The 17801-nt window shown below is 46.3% G+C and overlaps 1 protein-coding gene across 10 annotated transcripts in view; it reads left to right on the forward strand.

Moving 5' to 3' along the window:
- BRPF3 (bromodomain and PHD finger containing 3) overlaps window positions 1-11802 on the forward strand; it is a 35630-nt gene extending 23828 nt beyond the window's left edge. For 3 of the 10 annotated variants that reach the window (XM_004043888.5, XM_019029949.4, XM_019029948.4), the window contains exons 10-13: window positions 1180-1277; window positions 4277-4374; window positions 7917-8071; window positions 9436-11802. In XM_004043888.5, coding sequence (XP_004043936.1) covers window positions 1180-1277; window positions 4277-4374; window positions 7917-8071; window positions 9436-9619 — 535 coding nt within the window. In that variant the 3' untranslated portion in view covers window positions 9620-11802. Of the gene's footprint in view, window positions 1-1179; window positions 1278-4276; window positions 4375-7916; window positions 8072-8874 lie in introns of those variants that run through there. The other 7 variants (XM_055390290.2, XM_063707562.1, XM_019029951.4 and 4 more) reach the window with 7 other exon arrangements.
- The last annotated feature ends 5999 nt before the right edge of the window (window positions 11803-17801 follow it).

A 17801-nucleotide genomic window follows, 5' to 3' on the forward strand; every position in this document is an offset into this window, starting at 1 on the left:
TTGATGACCTATTCTTTAAGCATTTTTTAGTGAGAAAATTTAAAGTTATATAGGAGTAATATTATTTTTTGAAGTTTGGATGGAAAAAAGTGCTAGCCATATCATTTTTGCCCAGAAGCTACGGTGTACATTAGAATTGTATGGGGAACAATTTGAAAATACTGATGCCCGGGTGGGCTTCAGTTGCAACATTGCTTTGGTATTGCTATTCTAATTTTTGCTTATCACTTTTTAGTCTTTGTGTAATATACATTTTGCCTCTTTGCAATAGTCATGAAACAAAAATTGGTCTACTTTTTTTTTTGTTTTGTTTTTGAGATGGAGTCTTGCTCTGTCGCCAGGCTGGAGTGCAGTAGCATGATCTTGGGTCACTGCAACCTCCGACTCCCTGGTTCAAGTGATTCTCCTGCCTCAGCCTCCTGAGTAGCTGGGAGTACAGACACGTGCCACCACGGCCAGCTAATTTGTGTATTTTTAGTAGAGATGAGGTTTCACCATGTTGGCCAGGGTGGTCTCGATCTTCTGACCTCGTGATCTGCCCAGCTCAGCCTCCCAAAGTGTTGAGATTACAGGCGTGAGCCACCACACCCAGCCCACTTTTTACTTTAAAAAATCCACTTCTCTCTATCCAAGAAAAACTTCACACATAAACCATTTGGAAGTGAGAAGTGCATTTTTTTTTTCCAATTTAAAAATGTCTTTTCTAATTAAGGAAGTATGACATGTCCACTTTAGAAAATTTGGCAAAGAGGCATATTTTTGAATCTCAAAAATAAATCGGTTTCTAAAGAAGAAGCGATGTGAACCAGAGCAAAGAATTCTGGGCAGAAGTAAGATGGCCCCTGTCATGGCAAAGCTGCTTAGACGCTGGAAGGATTGACAAATGACTGGTGTGACCTTTCCTTTGGATGAAGTCCAAGATTCCTGAGCAGGGAACCGAGCAACTCCTTCCAGGTTCAGTCCTTCCATGTAGATGAAATGGTTCCTCAAAACCTCATGGGAACTTTTCAGTCAAAAACATGGGTTAGTGTGAGTTTTTAGGGGAAGGTGAGAAACTGTCCTCCCTGAAGAGTTTTTGCAGCTCCACTCCTGTCAGAGAGGGGAGAGGGGAGAAGGGGAGTGGGCGTTTTAGTCATTGAAATTGCTCATTTCACCCCTCTCTCCCTGCTCTGTGTGCAGTGGTCTGACGCCCCCCAAACGCAGCCGTGGGAAGCCAGCCCTGTCTCGAGTGCCCTTCCTGGAAGGTGTGAACGGAGACTCTGACTACAATGGCTCAGGTGAGGAGCAGTGTTCAGGCAGAACTGAGGGGGCCAGGCCTTCTGAGGAGCCAGCTCTTCAGGCTGCTGCACTGTTGGGGCTCCGTACCAGGCAGCCAGTCCTTGAGCTCCCCCAAACTCTTGGGCCCTTGGGCAGGGAGATGGCACTCTCCCAGGCCAATCATACTCTTTTTTTTTTTTAATTGCATCTTAAATTTGAATAGGTTATACATGCCCATAGTAATAAAAATCAAAAAGATACAAAAGAGTGTATAATGAAAGCTAGCACTCCCCTCCCTGGAACATCAACTGCTAGCATTTTCTTTTATATCTTTCCAGAGGTAATCCATATGTATACAAGCCAAAACTTGCATGAATAATTAAGAGAGTGAGTGGAGAAGCCTAATATGCACATGTTCCTCTAAACCATTCCTTTTTTTCCAGCTAATAATATATCTTGGAGATCCTTCTGTGCTTTTTATTGGCTTCCCAGTGTCCCATTATATAGGAATGCTATCATTTGCTTAGCCAGTCCTCTAAAAGATGGACGTTTAGATTGTTTTCATTTATTATCGTAACCAGTGTTGCAGTGAGCAACCTTATGCATAGATAATTTTATATCCATAGGGAGCGTACCTATAGAAGTGGAATTACTGAATTGAAGGAAGTGTGTGTTTGTAGTTTTCATGGATACTGCCTGTCCCCATTCACAAACGTTATCAGTGATAGCCTGTATCACTGAATCTCGCACATACATAACCCTGTAGTTTTATGGGCCTTGTCTCCTTGGATAAAAGGAATAAAGGGCAGGGCAGGACCTGGGGGAGAGGCCTGGGGTGGTGCTTAGGTGGGACAGGTGCAGAGCAGGCTGTTCTCTGAGCTCACCTCTGTCCAGCCGTGCTGTACAGGGGTGTGCGCTCCCTGGATGCCCTGTCTTTGAAGTTTCCATCTAACACACAGGCTGCAGGGCTTCTCTTCCTTCTTTCCTTTACCCAACTGCTTTATTTTCCCTTAGCATCAGTTTCTTTCTCGTATGTGTGTTGATGAATGCATGCCTGTGTGTTTCATTGCTTTCTGTAACTGTCAGTTCCCAAAAGGTCAGGCTCATGTCTAAATGAATTTGTACAGCATCTCACACAAAGCCAGGAGTGGATTGGCACACTTTGTGCTTCTGGTGGTGACATCTTATTCTTACTTTTAAAACCACATGCTTACTAAAATTACGCCAAAGGATATTGACCTCCCATAGTTCCATCACTGTAACATGATTGTCTTCATTTTTCTGTGTTGCCTTCTGTTTATTTTAGGCACATTTTTAACAAAATGCTGACCCAAACACATGCACTTTTGTATTCTACTTTTTTCGATTTTTTTTGTACTTTCTTCATGTTGACACATAATCTTTATATATCTCATATTATTGGAACAGTGTATCTAACAATGCATTATAATTTACTTAACCATTCTATTGTTAGGCATTTGGGTTGTTTCCAGCTTTTAACATTATATGTAATGTAGTGAACCCATATTTTTGTTTAAAATCCTTTTATTCATCTTTAAAGTTATTTCTCTTAGAATAAATTCCCAGGGAAGGAATTTACTGGAACAGGTGGTTCATACATTTTTTAAATGGCTCTTCAGACATACTGCCAAATTACATTCCATAAGGATGGGTTTGGTCTGCAATTGCATCAGTAGTATGTGATTGTACCAGTTTCTACTCAGTCTCCCTCTTTGGTATTGGATTTTATCTTTTTATTGTTACTGCTATTAATTCAGTAGGTGCAAAATAGTATCTTATAATTTTAATACATTTTTAAAAATTACAAGTGGAGTTAAGCACAGTAGCTCATGCCTGTAATTCCAGCACTTTGGGAAGCCAAGGTGGGAGGGTTGCTTGAAGCCAGGAGTTTGAGACCAGCCTGGGCAACATAGTGAGATCCTATCTCTACAAAAAAATAAATAAATAAAATTTTTAAAAAAGTGAGGTAGTAATATTTCCTTAGAAATAACAATTTCCACCCTGTTAGATTTGGACTTTTTTCCTTGGTTGCGTGTGGTCACCTGCCCATTCCAGTGTATAGATGTGGGGAGGGAAAGAGAGGTTCTTCTGTGTGTTCAGAAGCATCTGTGAAGCACTCATTCACATGTGTTAGTGCGTTGAGTGCAGAGCAAAGTAAGATGAAAGGATGCAGTGCCTGCCCCAGGGATACCCAGTCTCAGTTCTGACAAAAGAAGGCATGTGAAGGACTTGCAGACTGCTTAGCTCTGCTGAGTGCTGTGCATCCAGGTGTCCTAGATGGCCAGGTGTGACCCTGTCAGAAAATAACTCAGTTAGCAAGTAATTTTACCAGGATGTCTTCCCTGGCATCTTTGTCCATGAAGCCTCCATCATGAGGGCTCCGCACTCAGGGAGGCCCAGAGAGCAGTATGTGGCATTGCCCAAGCTGGATTATGGCCCTTCTCCCTAAGGCCGTGAGGATGAAGCAGTTAACATTTTTCCAGGGAAAGCTGTCTTAGGGTTCTAGTTCAGAGGTCGGTAAACTATGGCCTGTTGCCTATTTTTGTATGGTCCATGGGCCAAAAATGGTTTTTACATTTTGAAATGATTGAAAAGAAAATCAAAAGAAGAATGATATTTCATAACGTGAAAATTACATGAAATTCAAATTTCAGTGTCCAAAAAATAAAGTTTTATTGGGACATAACCATGCTCATTCATTTATAGATGGTGTGTGTGGCTGCTTTCATGCTATAACAACAGCAGTGTTGAGTAATTGCAACAGAGGCCGTGTTGCCCACAGAAGCTAAAATATTTACTATTTGGCCCTTTACAGAAATAGTTTGCCGACCCCTGATCCAGTCTAACTTCTAAGGAAAGGAGAGGGAAAAGGAAGGGTGGAGGGGATGTTGTGACTCATTCCTGGGTTGCCCCAGTCAAGTGGAGGCCACAGGCAGGCCTTTTGGGCACCATTCCAAGTCCCCTTTGGGTGCTGTCTCCTCCCCTCCCCCACCCCCAGGCAGAAGCCTCCTGCTGCCCTTTGAAGACCGCGGAGACCTGGAGCCCTTGGAGCTGGTGTGGGCCAAGTGCCGAGGCTACCCCTCCTACCCTGCCTTGGTGAGTCTGCCCCAGACGCCACCCTCCTATCTCCCCTGCCTTGCCTTGGGGGCTAATCTGATTGGATTAAGCCAGCAGAGTGTGGTGGGAGTCAGAGTGTCTTTAGCTGTAGAAGGGAGGGGGGTTTTGCCCCAGCCTGAGTGGGTCAAACTAGCAAGGCTCCCAGCTTGGAGCACTAAAAATAGGCTAAAAGTATGCAGATCAAGGCCAGGGTTCTTAGAGTTTTAATAGCATTTATTTATTTCCTTATGCATAAAAGTAACAGGGCCCATTTTAGAGAATCTTTAAAGCTACTGATAATGCTTAGACGTTTTATTAAATATTTGTCATGCTAAGTCCTTGAAATACTGAGGAAAGTATGATTATTACATTTTGTAAGGAAGAAAACTGATGATTTGTGGTCATTCAGCTAATAAATGACAGGGTTGGAATTTGAGCCCAGGGCTTAAAATGTGTGATGTCAAAGCCTGTGTTCTGAGACTCTGAGTTCAAAATCATCCACAGTCCTGCAGGGATAACTTGGGGTGTATATCCACTTACTCTTTTACAAAAAATGTATAAATATGCATATATATGAGACCATACTGCTTTTAGCCTCCCTTTCACTTAACAGCATATCATGAACATGCACATCTTATGCTATTAAACATTCTTCATCAACATCATTTTTAATGATTGCATCGTCTTCAGTTGTATGCATGTACCATATTTTAACCATTCCCTAGTTGGTCACTTACATTGTTTTGAATTTTTCACTATGATAAACAGTTGGCAATAAACATCATTGTAGTTTTACCCTTGTGCACATCCATGATTATTTCCTTACAGTGAATTCTTAGGAGTCCCTTCTTGGGGCAAAGTCTATGCAAAATTCTGATACAAGTTGCCAAGTTGCTGGAAGTTCATTTTGGTTTATACTCACACCAGCAGTAACTAAACTTTTCATTTCTGTCATAGTAGCAGCAGTTAAAAATTCAATTTTTACCACCTTGATTGTTATTTCTGAACTCTTTCTCAGTTGGGGAGGTAGTGTCCACCTGGCTCTGGAAGATACCACTGATACTAAGCCTTTGGGGCATGTCAGAATAATCTGTGGAAATTTTTAAAACAATACCCATATCAAGTCACCTCCACCCCAGCGCTATCAAATTAGACTCTCTGAGGCCAGACTGAGGCATCAATATTTTTTAGAAAACATCCTAGATGATCTGTAGCCAGGGTTGGGAACCACCCCACCAGCCTCTTACATGTATACAGGACTCTGGGTTTCTCCCAGCCCCTTCATATCTGCAACTTTTAACAGCAGCCTTTTAAGATAAGGAGAGGAGGAATTCTGATCCTGTTTGGTCAGATAAGGAAATTATAGCTCAAAGAGGTTGTATTAATACAGTTTGTTGGAGCCATATTGGAAACCATGTTGCCTACTCTACTCCCTCCTTAGCAGTGGCAGGTGGGGAAAATCCATACTGTGACCTAGCAGCTGAAGAGTTAGGGCCTGGGGCTGCCTGCCTTCACAGGGCTCTCTGCCCTGCCAGCGGTGAAACCGCAGGACTCCCAGCTCAGTCATTAAAGAAGTGATTAAGCTGTGCAGGTTTGGATTTAAAAAACAAACAAACAGAATACCTCACAATGCAAAAACACTAGTCTAAAACTCGTCTTTTTTTTTAATTACCCTCTTAATTATACAATTTGTCATGATTAAAGAAATTCAGCCACCACCTGAACACAACCTGTGTTTTTATTTTGGTGTATGCTCTCCTAGTCTTTTTCCTATGCATTCTTCAGTATGTATTTGCATCCATAAATAGTGGATATAAAGTTTTTAATTTTTTCTGGCTCTTGTCTTTTTTTTCTTGTCTTTTAAACATTTTTTCTTGTTTTTGTTTTTTGTTTTTTGTTTTTTTTTTTTTGTAAGAGCAATATACTGCATTATAGAAGTTTGGAAAAATAGAGGTGAAAAAACACAAACCCCACCATTCTAATGTTGACTCCAAGCATTTTGTATCGTTCTATTTATTGTTCGCATATTCATATTATAGTTGTAATAATAGTGTATGTACACATATGTTAAGTTTTATCACAAGCTTTGTTACCATGTTGTTTTACATTTGCATAGTATTCATTGAATGAATGGACCATTTATTATTTTGGGACACAAAAGCTGTCCTCAGATGGCAGACTTACCCACCTTGCTTTTGCCCTCAGGGGAAATTTTTCACAATATACCCTCTGCAAGCACCCTGGGTTCCAAGGCAGGAACCAGCATGCCTTAGTCAAGAGGAAACATATCAGAGTAGCCTCACTGTCTTGTTTGGTAATCAAGGAAGCTTACAAGGGCTTGTATGGTGGTTCTCGTTAAGACCCTTTACTTCAATCCCAGGAGGGACAGACAGGCTGGGACAGAGAGTTTTGATCAAATTACACACCTGGTGGGTGGGGTAAGGTGGTTCTTCCTTAGAGTAAACTCCTAACCAGAACAGCTGCTTTCAGCTGCTTATCTTGAGAGGGATGTAGTGAAATTGGCAGACAAGCAAAGGTAAATAATGAGAGCACTTTATTGTAAGAAGGGGCCCACTTGTAGGAAGTAAGATTGCTCTGTCTCTGGAGAAGGCTGCTTCCTCAGTAAGTTCCTAGTCTTTGCTCCCAGAGCTGTTAGCTGTCTGCTCTGGAAGCAGGGGCTGTGTAGGAGGCAATGGGCTGTGGAGGCCCAAGCCTTGTCTGGTTTTAGTCCCAATGTGGTTTTAGCCAGCTACATTCTGCTTCTGTGCTTGGTGTTTTCCTCTTGTCAGCTAACACCTGTTAGCAGACTTCTCAGCATCAGCAAGAGATTGAAATGAGATGATGTGTGAATAATTAGGAGCTTTGGAAACTTTGAAAGTGCTCCCTGGACCTGGATTTTGATTGTTGTGTTGATGCTGCCAGGCATTTTGCTGAGCACCTGCCGTCTCTGAGCCAGGCAAGGCAGGGCTGGATGCCAGAAGCAAACCTGAAGGAGAAGGGCCCAGCTGCTGCCCTTGTGGAGCTTGTTGCCTCAAGGATTAATGCCTCCAGTGGCCCTTGTTTCCACCCACATCATACCCCCCTCTCCATCAACCTCCAAGCTCATTCTCTAGCTATACACTGAGCCTCCTCTCTGATCTTACCATGGAGGTGTCACAAATATATCTGATCCATGTATCAGGAAGGATTGTAGTCAGACAGGAAGGTAGTGGGTAACCAGAGACCTCGTTAGAACCAACTGGATGGCCTTCCCGATGCAGAGCCTTCTTCATAGCCGTGGTACCTAGGGAAGGCCCCCAAGCATTTGAGGTGAATTGCAAAGGTACTAAGGGGAAATTGACAGGAAAGAAAAAGTGACCTCTACTCTTCTGTCCTAAGGGACATTGGAGGAAGGGGTTTGCCTGTCTGGTCTGGACATCAAAGATATCCCACTCAGGCCTGATACTCCCCTGGTGTGGGTGCTTCAGCAGTTGGTCCTGCAGCAGGGGCACTGCTCACCCTGGCCTCCCTCACTGAGTGCCCATCTTCTATTCTGCCTCCAGATCATCGATCCCAAGATGCCCCGGGAGGGCCTCCTGCACAATGGCGTTCCCATACCTGTCCCCCCGCTGGACGTGCTGAAGCTGGGAGAGCAGAAACAGGCAGAGGCTGGAGAGAAGCTCTTCCTTGTCCTCTTCTTTGACAACAAGCGCACCTGGTTAGTGGGTGCTGCTGTGAGGGGGCTGAGGGGCACGCCAGGGGTCTGTGCCAGTGGTGCTGTGCTAGTGAGGTGTACAGAGGGGCCATGGATGTTACCAGTTACCCTGGTCTCCACTTGCCAGCAACAGGCCTGCACTTGGCATGTTAATAGTAACTGAGGGGTGTTGCAGATCAGATTCCCTGGGAAACACTCTGAGGTCGAGACTTGCATCAGGAGGCTTATTGAGGAGAGCTGTGGGGCGGGAGCGATGCAGCACTGGGCAGAAGTTGAACTACAGCCCACTTGCTGCCTCAGCTCATCCACTGGGCACATCTGGAGCTGGGTGGCTCAGCAAGATAAGAGATGTCAGGAATTGGGCCTGTGCCTTTTTGCCCTGTGCCAACTAGTTATTCAATGCCACTGCCCCGAGGGAGGGGTGTGGCCTGGGCCTGAGGCTTCCTTGGTGGAGGGTGATTCCTAGAGAGGGACTCAGATGAGAGCCTGTGAGCTTCCAGCACTTCCAGTAGCTTCTGGGAAGCATGTTTCCATCCTGAGGGGGGTTCTGGCCAGTGCAGTGTCTGCTACAGGAGACTTGCTCATTTATGGTTTACAACACTTAAGGTTTCTCTTAGCACCAACAAGAGAGTGCTTTCACCTTAGCTTGTATGGAGTGAGGAGGGAGAACTAGCTAATAAAAACAGTGATAATAGTAGCTGCCATTGAGTGCTTACTCCTTGTACTTATGCAGATTGCTTTATATATCTGATCTCTTTTAATCCTCATTTAAGTCTTCATTAATCCCCTCATAATCCATTTTGCAGATGAGGAAGTTGAGGCTCAGAAAGTCCAGACCCTGTAGCCAGAACTGAGATACAAAACAAGATCTTGCTCCAAAGGCTGTATCCTTAGCCACATGTTATATTCACCTGGGCAGCTTTAAAAACACATACACAGTGTGCAGGTCCCACCACAGATGAGTTTATCAGTTCCTGGCATCAGCTCTACTGCCTAGCCATCGCCCCCTAATTCTCCAAGGCAAGGCGAGGCTCAGAGCCCTCCAGGGCGGCTCAGCTGGCCCCAGAGGGCAGCAGGTGGGCATTTCTTAGCCTATGGACCCTTACAACTCTCCAAACAGAGTAAGGGCCCAAAGAAGGACCTAGCTGCAAAATTGATTCCATGCCATTCCCCCACCCGACTCCTGCATATCCTGCTTGCTGTCCTGACCTGCTAGGTTCTTGGTGGCCTCCTGCATGGAGTCCCCCAATTTGCTTCCCTCTGCCCTGTACCCTCTCCCTGGCTTTGCTGGTCCTGGCCAAGTGGGGCCACAGGAGCCCCCTGTGAGACCCACTACTGCCCAGCCTCTTACTGTGCTTGCATTTCAGGCAGTGGCTTCCAAGGGACAAAGTCCTGCCCTTGGGTGTGGAAGACACCGTGGACAAGCTCAAGATGCTGGAAGGCCGCAAGACCAGCATCCGCAAGTCAGTGCAGGTGGCCTATGACCGTGCGATGATCCACCTGAGCAGAGTACGGGGGCCCCACTCCTTCGTCACTTCCAGCTACCTGTAAGGGCAGGGCTGGGCCTGCATCCGCTTGCCCTGCCTCCGTCCCGCAGGGCACAGAGAAGCCTCTTCTGCCCCTGCCAGATGTATGGCCGGCAGCTTCCCCCTCTCATGGTAGGCCAGGGACTGGGCTTTCTCCCCACTAAGGGCAAGGCCCCAGTTTTGACCAATTGCATGGTTCTCCTGGCAGGACTGCTGTGTGCCAAAAACTCCCACCCAAGGTCCCTCAGGGGATATTTCACTGAAGAACCAGTTAGAAGTAGAAACAGCTGTGGGGCTTGGGCCCCACTTAGGAGATGGACCCCGCCCAGATGGCAAGAGGTCCTGGGCTCCTTCTTGAGGGGCTGCCTGGCCCCCTCCATCCTACTCCCACTAACTACACCTCAGGGCGGGTGAGGTTCCGACACTGATCCCAGAGATGCCGTGGATACGCCAGGGTCCCAGGGGGAATCTCCCCAAGCTCACTCTCTCTCCCGCTTATCGCCTATTCTCACACCTCTTCTCGGTCCCATCTTCTGCACCCATTGCCCAGTCTTGCTTTCTCTTTCCCATATTCCTTTTCTTTTTCTCTTGTGCCAAACTGACAGAAACCGTCACCACACTGGTCTTTTTCTTTAATGTCTCATTCCCCTTGAGGCCAGCTGCTATGCCAGGTGGTGTCTCTGCCAGGCTCCTCAGGCCCAGACAGAGGCCAGCCCACAACCTATGACCCCCTCCCCGAGGACACCACCTCCCACCCACAGACCTTCCCTTTAGCTGTTGACACAACTTCCCGGCTCTGCAAGTGTGCCCCCTGGATCAAGGCGGGTCCCCTCTTGTTTTTTACTTTGCTGCCACGAGGTGGTCCAAGCCTTCAGGGTGGGCTCCTGTCAGGCTGGGTGTGCGAGTGTCCATCTGTCCACATGGATGTCGAGGGTGGTTTGTGTGGAGCTGTGCTCGTCAGCTGGGTCTGCCCTCTTCCCCCTTTTCTCCTTCTTCTCTCCTCATGGACTTTTTCTGCAATTGCAGTCTTAAGCTTCACTCTCTACCACCTGGATGGCATGGCGCCTGCCACCAAACATCTTCCTGGCCTGCGCTCTGCCCTGCCCCGCCTAGCCTCTGCTACTCCCACTTCCCAACTCCAGGGAATGCGTTACTTTTATTTCAAACCCTCTGCCTCCTTCCTTCTTTCTCTTCAACCCCCTCCCCACCTTCACCTTCTCAAAAATGGAAGGAAAAAAAACTGTGAATGGGGAATGCTGACTGACAAACCAACACAACTTTCAGAGGCTTCAGTGTCTGTTCTCTGGACATTTCTTTTCACCTCCTGAGCACCAAAGTCGCAGGGCCAGTTGCAGGCCGCTGATTGCCATGTTGATTTTTAACCTGATATTCTTTTTAATTGTTTTAAATTTTTCATAGGGGAGTTTTGGACAAAACAGTCACTGGGGAGATCACTGCCATTTTTACACACTTGACTTTTTAAAAATACAACCAACCAACCACCACAACTTCTTATACATTTGGGACATGAGCCAGAGTTTAAAAGGGAACCAACAAAACACTATAACTTAAAAGGATGGGGTTTTGGATTTTGTATAATAATAAAAACAATACAGCATATGGCTAGGGAAGGACATGGTGTATATAATTGTAAAATACTGTTCTAAATTATTCAGGCCTATAGTTTCCATTACTGGAGTCCTCCATTGTGTGGCCACACAGTGTCGTTGATTTAAAGGAGCCAGTGCTTCCCCTCTCCCCAGGTAGTTGGTCAGCTGTGGACTCTGTGACCTTTGTCTAAACCTGTGTTGTAAGATCTTGGGACTTCCTCCCTTTCTATGTCTATCTCTTCCCCCCAACACTTTCTCTTCTTAGTCTCTCTCTTTATTTTTCAATCTCTGAATATTTTAGTCTCTCTCTGAGTCTCATTTTTTAAAATGCTCTTTTAGAACGGGAAACGGCTCAGATCCTGCTGTGGCACGGGGCCTATGTGTCTCTGTCGCGTCTGCTGTGAAGCACATGATGCTCTATTTATTGTAGAAAGTGACTTTATTTGCTTTCTAGAATTGTTTATAACAGATGGTATAAGAGAGGTAATAAACAGAGAAAAATCTATGCTTGTAAAGAATACAAAAGTTAATTTTACCTACTATAATATGACTGTCTGAAACTTATTTTCTCTCTGAGAAATAAATGTTCTAATGGGCAGTAGTTGCCGTGTTGTGTTTAATCAGTAGGGGCCTACCTCTGTCTTCCCATTCCCTACAGCCTCCTCCTCAACAGGCCAGGACCATTAAGAAAGTTTCCTAGCTAGCGAGGGCTGTATCTTTTTTTTTTATTTTTATTTTGAGACAGCATCTCTGTTGCCCAGGCTGGAGTGTAGTGGCATGATCATAGCTCACTGCAGCCTCGATTTCCTGGTCTCAAGAGATCCTCCTACCTCATCCTCCCCAGTAGCTGGGACTACAGGCACGTGCCACCACGGCCAGTTATTTTTTTGTTGTTGTTGCCCAGGCTGGCCTCAAACTCCTGGACTCAAGCAATCCTCCCGCCTTGGCCTCCCAAAGTGCTAGGATTACAAGTGGGAGCCACCATGCCCAGCTTCTGTCTATCTCTTGGACCCCTGGGAGCAGTGTGAGGATGTTCTCTGACTTTGCTTCCCTCCCGGACAGCGCTGGCACCTTCTGGGAGCTGTTGGAAGGTCCATCCTACCTTCCCATGCCTCGCCTTCCCTGTGGCATGTTCCTTTAGGAGCCTCTGCTCCTCATTCAGAAGGAGAGTGACCCTTTGGACACACCTGACTTACCAAGCTTGCTGAACTCGAGACTCAAGGATGCTCACACCTCTTATGTCATTGCTGCTGTTTTAATTCTGTAGATGGGTAGCTGGGACACACACAGGGTAATATAGACCTCACTCCTCTTAAAGCTGGAAGGCGTCCTTGAGCCTACCTGGTCTTCATTTTACAGACAAGGAAACAGACCAGCAAAATTAAAAGACCAAGGTCAGCCAACTAAGAAATTGTGGCATAATTCTGAGACAAGGATCTGGCCAAGGCTTTCTTTATGGGCTCCACAGCATTTCAAGACTCCACTGGCCTATTCTGTATCGTGTTCCTCTCTCAGTGGCTATGGCTGTGGCATTTCTGGATAGGAATGTCCTGAAGAGCAGAAGCAGAGGGGAGTTCCCAGAGACAAACTGCTTGGTTGCTGGGCATAGAATAGCTTTTCCCCTGTCCCTACTCCTATCCCATTCTGGTCCTACGTGGCTCCTATGCTTGTCTCAGTGGTGTGGCTGAGGACTCGGGTCTCTTGATCACTTCCTCCACGGGGCCTTTGACAGCCTTGTCATTGAAGTCAAAAAAGTGTCAAAGTTCTCATTTTGGCCTAACACTGACAAAGTACTGCCAATGTGCTGATAATCCTTGTATTACGTGTTGGGGCTGCAAAGACACACACCCCTGGTCTCAAGACACTCACAACCTGATTTATAAGATACATCTCACATAACGCCGCGTAAGGCCACTGTGAGGGTCCCAGACATGTGGCGGCGTTTGGGAGAGACATGTTTGGTTGGGGAGTAATGAAAGCCTTCAGAAGCAGCAATTAATTCAAGCCTTGACAAATGGGGTCAGGAAAGACTTTATTTATGAATTGTAAGTTGAATTACAAAAACGTTTGCAAAATATTTACAAAATATTTAGGGTGAAATTACAAGCTCATTCTATAAACCATTTTAGAAATAAAAGTGGCCCGATGGGTAGGATTTTAGCAGGCGAGGCTAAGAAGAGGAGACAAAGTCATGGCTGAGAAAGATTGTGCATATTCCAGCTCCAGTGACTAGCTGACCTCCCACGTGACTGGAACCCACCGAGGTGGCGAGCAGTATATCGGGCTTAAAAGCCCTGTCACTGTCACTCACTCTGTGACCCCGGGCCTCTCTGAGACTGACGTAATAAAAGATCCCAAAGACAGGGCAAGGTGGGTGCCATTCATATATGGCAGGTAGCAGCATCCATTGAAAGATTTGAACAGGGCAGAGACTTGATTGGAGCTTGGCAACTAACTAAACATCAAAGTTAAAAAGCAAGAGTGTTAAGACAGGATGCTGGGTGGCTGCTGGAGGGATCGCTGTGGGTTTTGAAGGGAGGAGAAAGTGTAGTTTTTTGATGAGTTTGTGTTGTCTATGGGACATCTAAGAAAAACCTCCAGCAAGCAGATGGGAGTTGAGCCCAGAATTCAGGAGAAAGATGGGAGCAGATGACAGAAATGTGGGCACAGTGGAGCCCACCTGGGCAGTTAGAAGAATGGCCAAGGACAGCAAGGAAGGCGAAGGACAGACCTGAGGAAAGCCCCTCACACTTAGAGTCTGGGGTTGGGGGAAAGGGGGAGACAGCACCTTTTGAGGGGTCTGTTCTCCAGGGAGGGCCTCACAGGGAATGTCAAGCCCTCGTGCCACAGATGGAGTAGAAAGGCAGGTCAGATGTGCTTAGCATCATAAAGCGGGAAAAGGCAGGGCTGGACCAGAACTCAGCACCCAGCCAGCCCTTTCTGCTCTCCATGGACTTATATATTACCCAAAGTAGGCAAAAGTGTCCTTAATAAATTTTATCAATGATGTGATTGAAATTCATGAACTCAAGTCTAAAATGATACTGTAATATTGGGACATGTGTTGGAGACACTCTGACTCTCGGAATAGAGAATCCCATTCTCCTAACAAGTTAAAAGATATCATTGAAAGCATTTGCCAAAATCCCTGGTCAGCTTGGCTGCTTCCATTAATGTATTAGATGCCATTAGCACCTGAGTGTGAATGTGCCAGTGCGTCAGATGGGCTCTCCTGACCTGGCTAGGCTCTGAGCTTCACTTTTAGAGAAGAGGTGGGGCTAGTGGCAAGACTGCCAGGCTCGGAGTAGTGCTGAAGGAGAGAGGGAGGGTGTGGGCCTTGACTACCCTGAGTCTGCAGGCCTCCCACAGTGTCTGCAGTTGGGCAATGAGTGTGCAGGTCTCTGGTCCTGCTGGCTGCAGCCTTCTGGCCTCTACTGAAGCTGGGATGAGGGAAGGAGGTCTTTGGAGGAGGGAAGTGGTTTCTCCAAAAGGTGGGGCAGAAGTTTCTTACTCTGTGATGAGGAAGAAGGGCCAGGGAGATACGTGCTGGGCTAGAGCTGGAGAGGAGTGCTGGATCCACCCTGGTGATACGAGAGAAGGGCAGGGAAGTGCTGGGTAGAGAAGAATGGGGTCCCTGGTGAGGGCTTCACCCTCAGGCCTGGCCCACGGACCTAGGTGAGGACAGGCACTCTTGTTTTTGAGCCCAAATGCTGCATTTTCCAAGACCACTCTGGCCCGCCACGCCTCTGATCCTGGGCCCATAAAAACCCCGAGACCCTAGCGGGCACACACACACAGCTGGCTGGAAGTCCAGAGAAGCAGAAGAACACACTGAAAGGCACCAGCAGATGCCGACAGGCTATCGACGATGCCACGATGACGTGAAATTTGGCACAGCGCGGTCGGAGTCCAGCTGCCGGGCAGCCCAATTCCAGGTGAAGACCGCCTTCCCACTCCATCCTCCTCCTGGCCTCCCCATTCACCTCACTGAGAGCTACCTCCACTCAATAAAACCTTGCACCCATCCTCCAAGCCCACATGTGATCCTATTTTTCTGGTACACCAAGGCAAGAACCCAGGATACAGAAAGCCCTCTGTCCTTGTGATAAGGCAGAGGGCCTAATTAAGCTGATTAACACAAGCTGTCTGCGGATGGCTAAACTAGAAGAGCATACTGTAACACACACCCACCGGGGCTTGGGGAGCTGTAAACACTCAAACCTTAGACGCTGCAGTGGGGTCGGAGCCCACACTCCCCATGACCTGCCTGTCTGCATGCTCCCACTAGGGGTTTGAGCTATGGGACACCAAAGAAGTGAGCCACACCCCCATTGCATGCCCAGCGAGGGGGATAAGAGAACTTTTCCCATTTCACTGGCACCTGGGGTGACCTTCTGTCTGCCCTTTCCCTTCGAGGGTGGCAGAAGGTAATTGGGGATAGAAGAAAAACGTCCGTGTGTGTGTGTGTGTGTGTGTGTGTGTGTGTGTGTGTGTGTATACATATACATAAGTATTCTCTTCAACTTTAATAGGGCCAGGACTCACGGGCTACATGCAGTCAAACACTCTACTACTGAGCTCTACCCCCATCACAGGCTACACAGAGTAAAAAAAGCTAGTTGTCCCCAAATTTCAGAAGGGCCATGGTGCTGTTTCTGAGAACATTTTATGTCCTTTGCTTGACACCTGTAAGGCTGGTTGGAAGACGGTGGATTCAGTTGAACTCCTGAAGCCGTGTCTCAATCCCTTCCTCTTCCTTTCTGCCTAGTATTCATCCCTTTGGGGGATAGAGAAGCCATACTGGGGATGCGACGTTGATGGTTCCTCATGGGCAGGGAGTATCACATAAGGGTCCAGGGGTGGCTCCTTCCCTTCAGCTTCACAGTCCAGAGTGACGCCTGAAGGAGATTTTATCTAAGCTGGTCATGAAAGATTATAAAATCCGTGGGGGTTTTTTGTATGTAATATGGGAAAATTTTTAAGTGCAAAGAAATTAAGAACTACCCTTATTCTGACCACACAGAAATTACCATTTTAATGTAATTCCTTATAGTCTCTTGTTTTTTCTAGGTAGAGCATGTATTTTAGTTTCTTGTACTAGGTAGTTGAGTAGTCTGTTAGCTCTCTGACATCACTGTGGAAGTTCATGGTACGACTGGTATGCAAGTCCTCCCTACGCCTCCTCAGCCTAAGTCTGGCTTTTTCTCACTTGCTGTTGTTCATGGACTGGCCTAAACCAAGCATTGCCTGTTTGTTCCTCTGTTTTGTTAAAATATTGATAGTCTCCATAGCATTTGAAATTAGATGGGAGCTATATATCTTCCTCCCAACAACTTTGCTCTCTTGGGTAAATTTCCATGGAATTCAGTCCTAGACCAAATTCTGCCCCATGTACAAACATCTAATGAGTGAGGAAGCCACCATATGGCCATATAATTCTCCTCTTGATTGAGAAGTTCCCACTTCTGCTTTTGGGTACAGCCACCAGCATCAGGAACGAAGATCACTCCACAGCAGATACAACATGCTTCCAAGGTCAGGACCAGTTAGTGGAGTAGTCAGGTCAGAAGCAGGAGGAACAGAGCCCGAACTTTGAGTATTTTCATATTTTAGATATAGTTTTATATACAGTAACTCTGGGACACAAATCTTAAGATTAATCTCTATGAGTGTTTATATGTGTACCCACCCATGAAATTGTGATCCAAATCAAAATACAGAATGTTTCCAGTGCCCTAGAAGGTTCCTCATGACCCTGTCCAGTCAGGACCCCTGCTGCAAGTGTAACTACCATCCAGACTTCCATTGCTGTGGGTTAGTGTTGCTTGTTCTTGGACTTCACATAAATGGAATCACACAGCTTGCACTCTTTTGTGTCTGGCTTCTTTCATTTAACATTGTGGCTCCGAGCTCCACCCTGTTTTGCATGTAGCTATAGTTTGCTTTTTGTTGTTGCTGAGTAATATTCCATCATCCAAACACACCGCAGTTTGGGTATACATTCTCCTGCTGATGGGCACTGGGTTATTTCTAGTTTAGGGCTGTTATAAATAACACTGCTGTGAACATTCTTGTACATGTCATTTGATGGACATAAGTGCTTGTATGTCCCAGGAGTGGAATTACTAGGTCACGGGGCAGATATATGTTTAGCTTTAGTGGATTCTGCCAGTTTCCCATTTGGTGTTCAATTTATATCCTCGCCTGTATCAGTCTGATCTTGCACAGCTCCCCAACTGTATTAGTCTGATCTCGCACAGCTATAAAGAAATACCTGAGACTTGGTAATTTATAAAGAAAAGAGGTTTAATTGGCTCACGGTTCTGCAGACTGTATAGGAAGCATGGCTGGGGAGGCCTCAGGAAACATAGAACCATGGCGGAAGGGGAAGGCGAAGCAGGCACATCTTACATGGCCAGAGCTGGAGGAAGGGAGCAAAGTGGGAGGTGCTACACGCTTTAAAATAACCAGATCTGAGAACTCACTATCGTGAGAACAGTAAGGGGGAAATCTGCCCCCATGATCCAGTCACCTCCCACCCGGCCCCTCCTCCAACACTGGGAATTAAAATTCAATATGAGATTTGGGTGGGGACAC

Source organism: Gorilla gorilla, chromosome 5 (genome assembly GCF_029281585.2).
Source record: "Gorilla gorilla gorilla isolate KB3781 chromosome 5, NHGRI_mGorGor1-v2.1_pri, whole genome shotgun sequence".
NCBI lineage: Eukaryota > Metazoa > Chordata > Mammalia > Primates > Hominidae > Gorilla > Gorilla gorilla.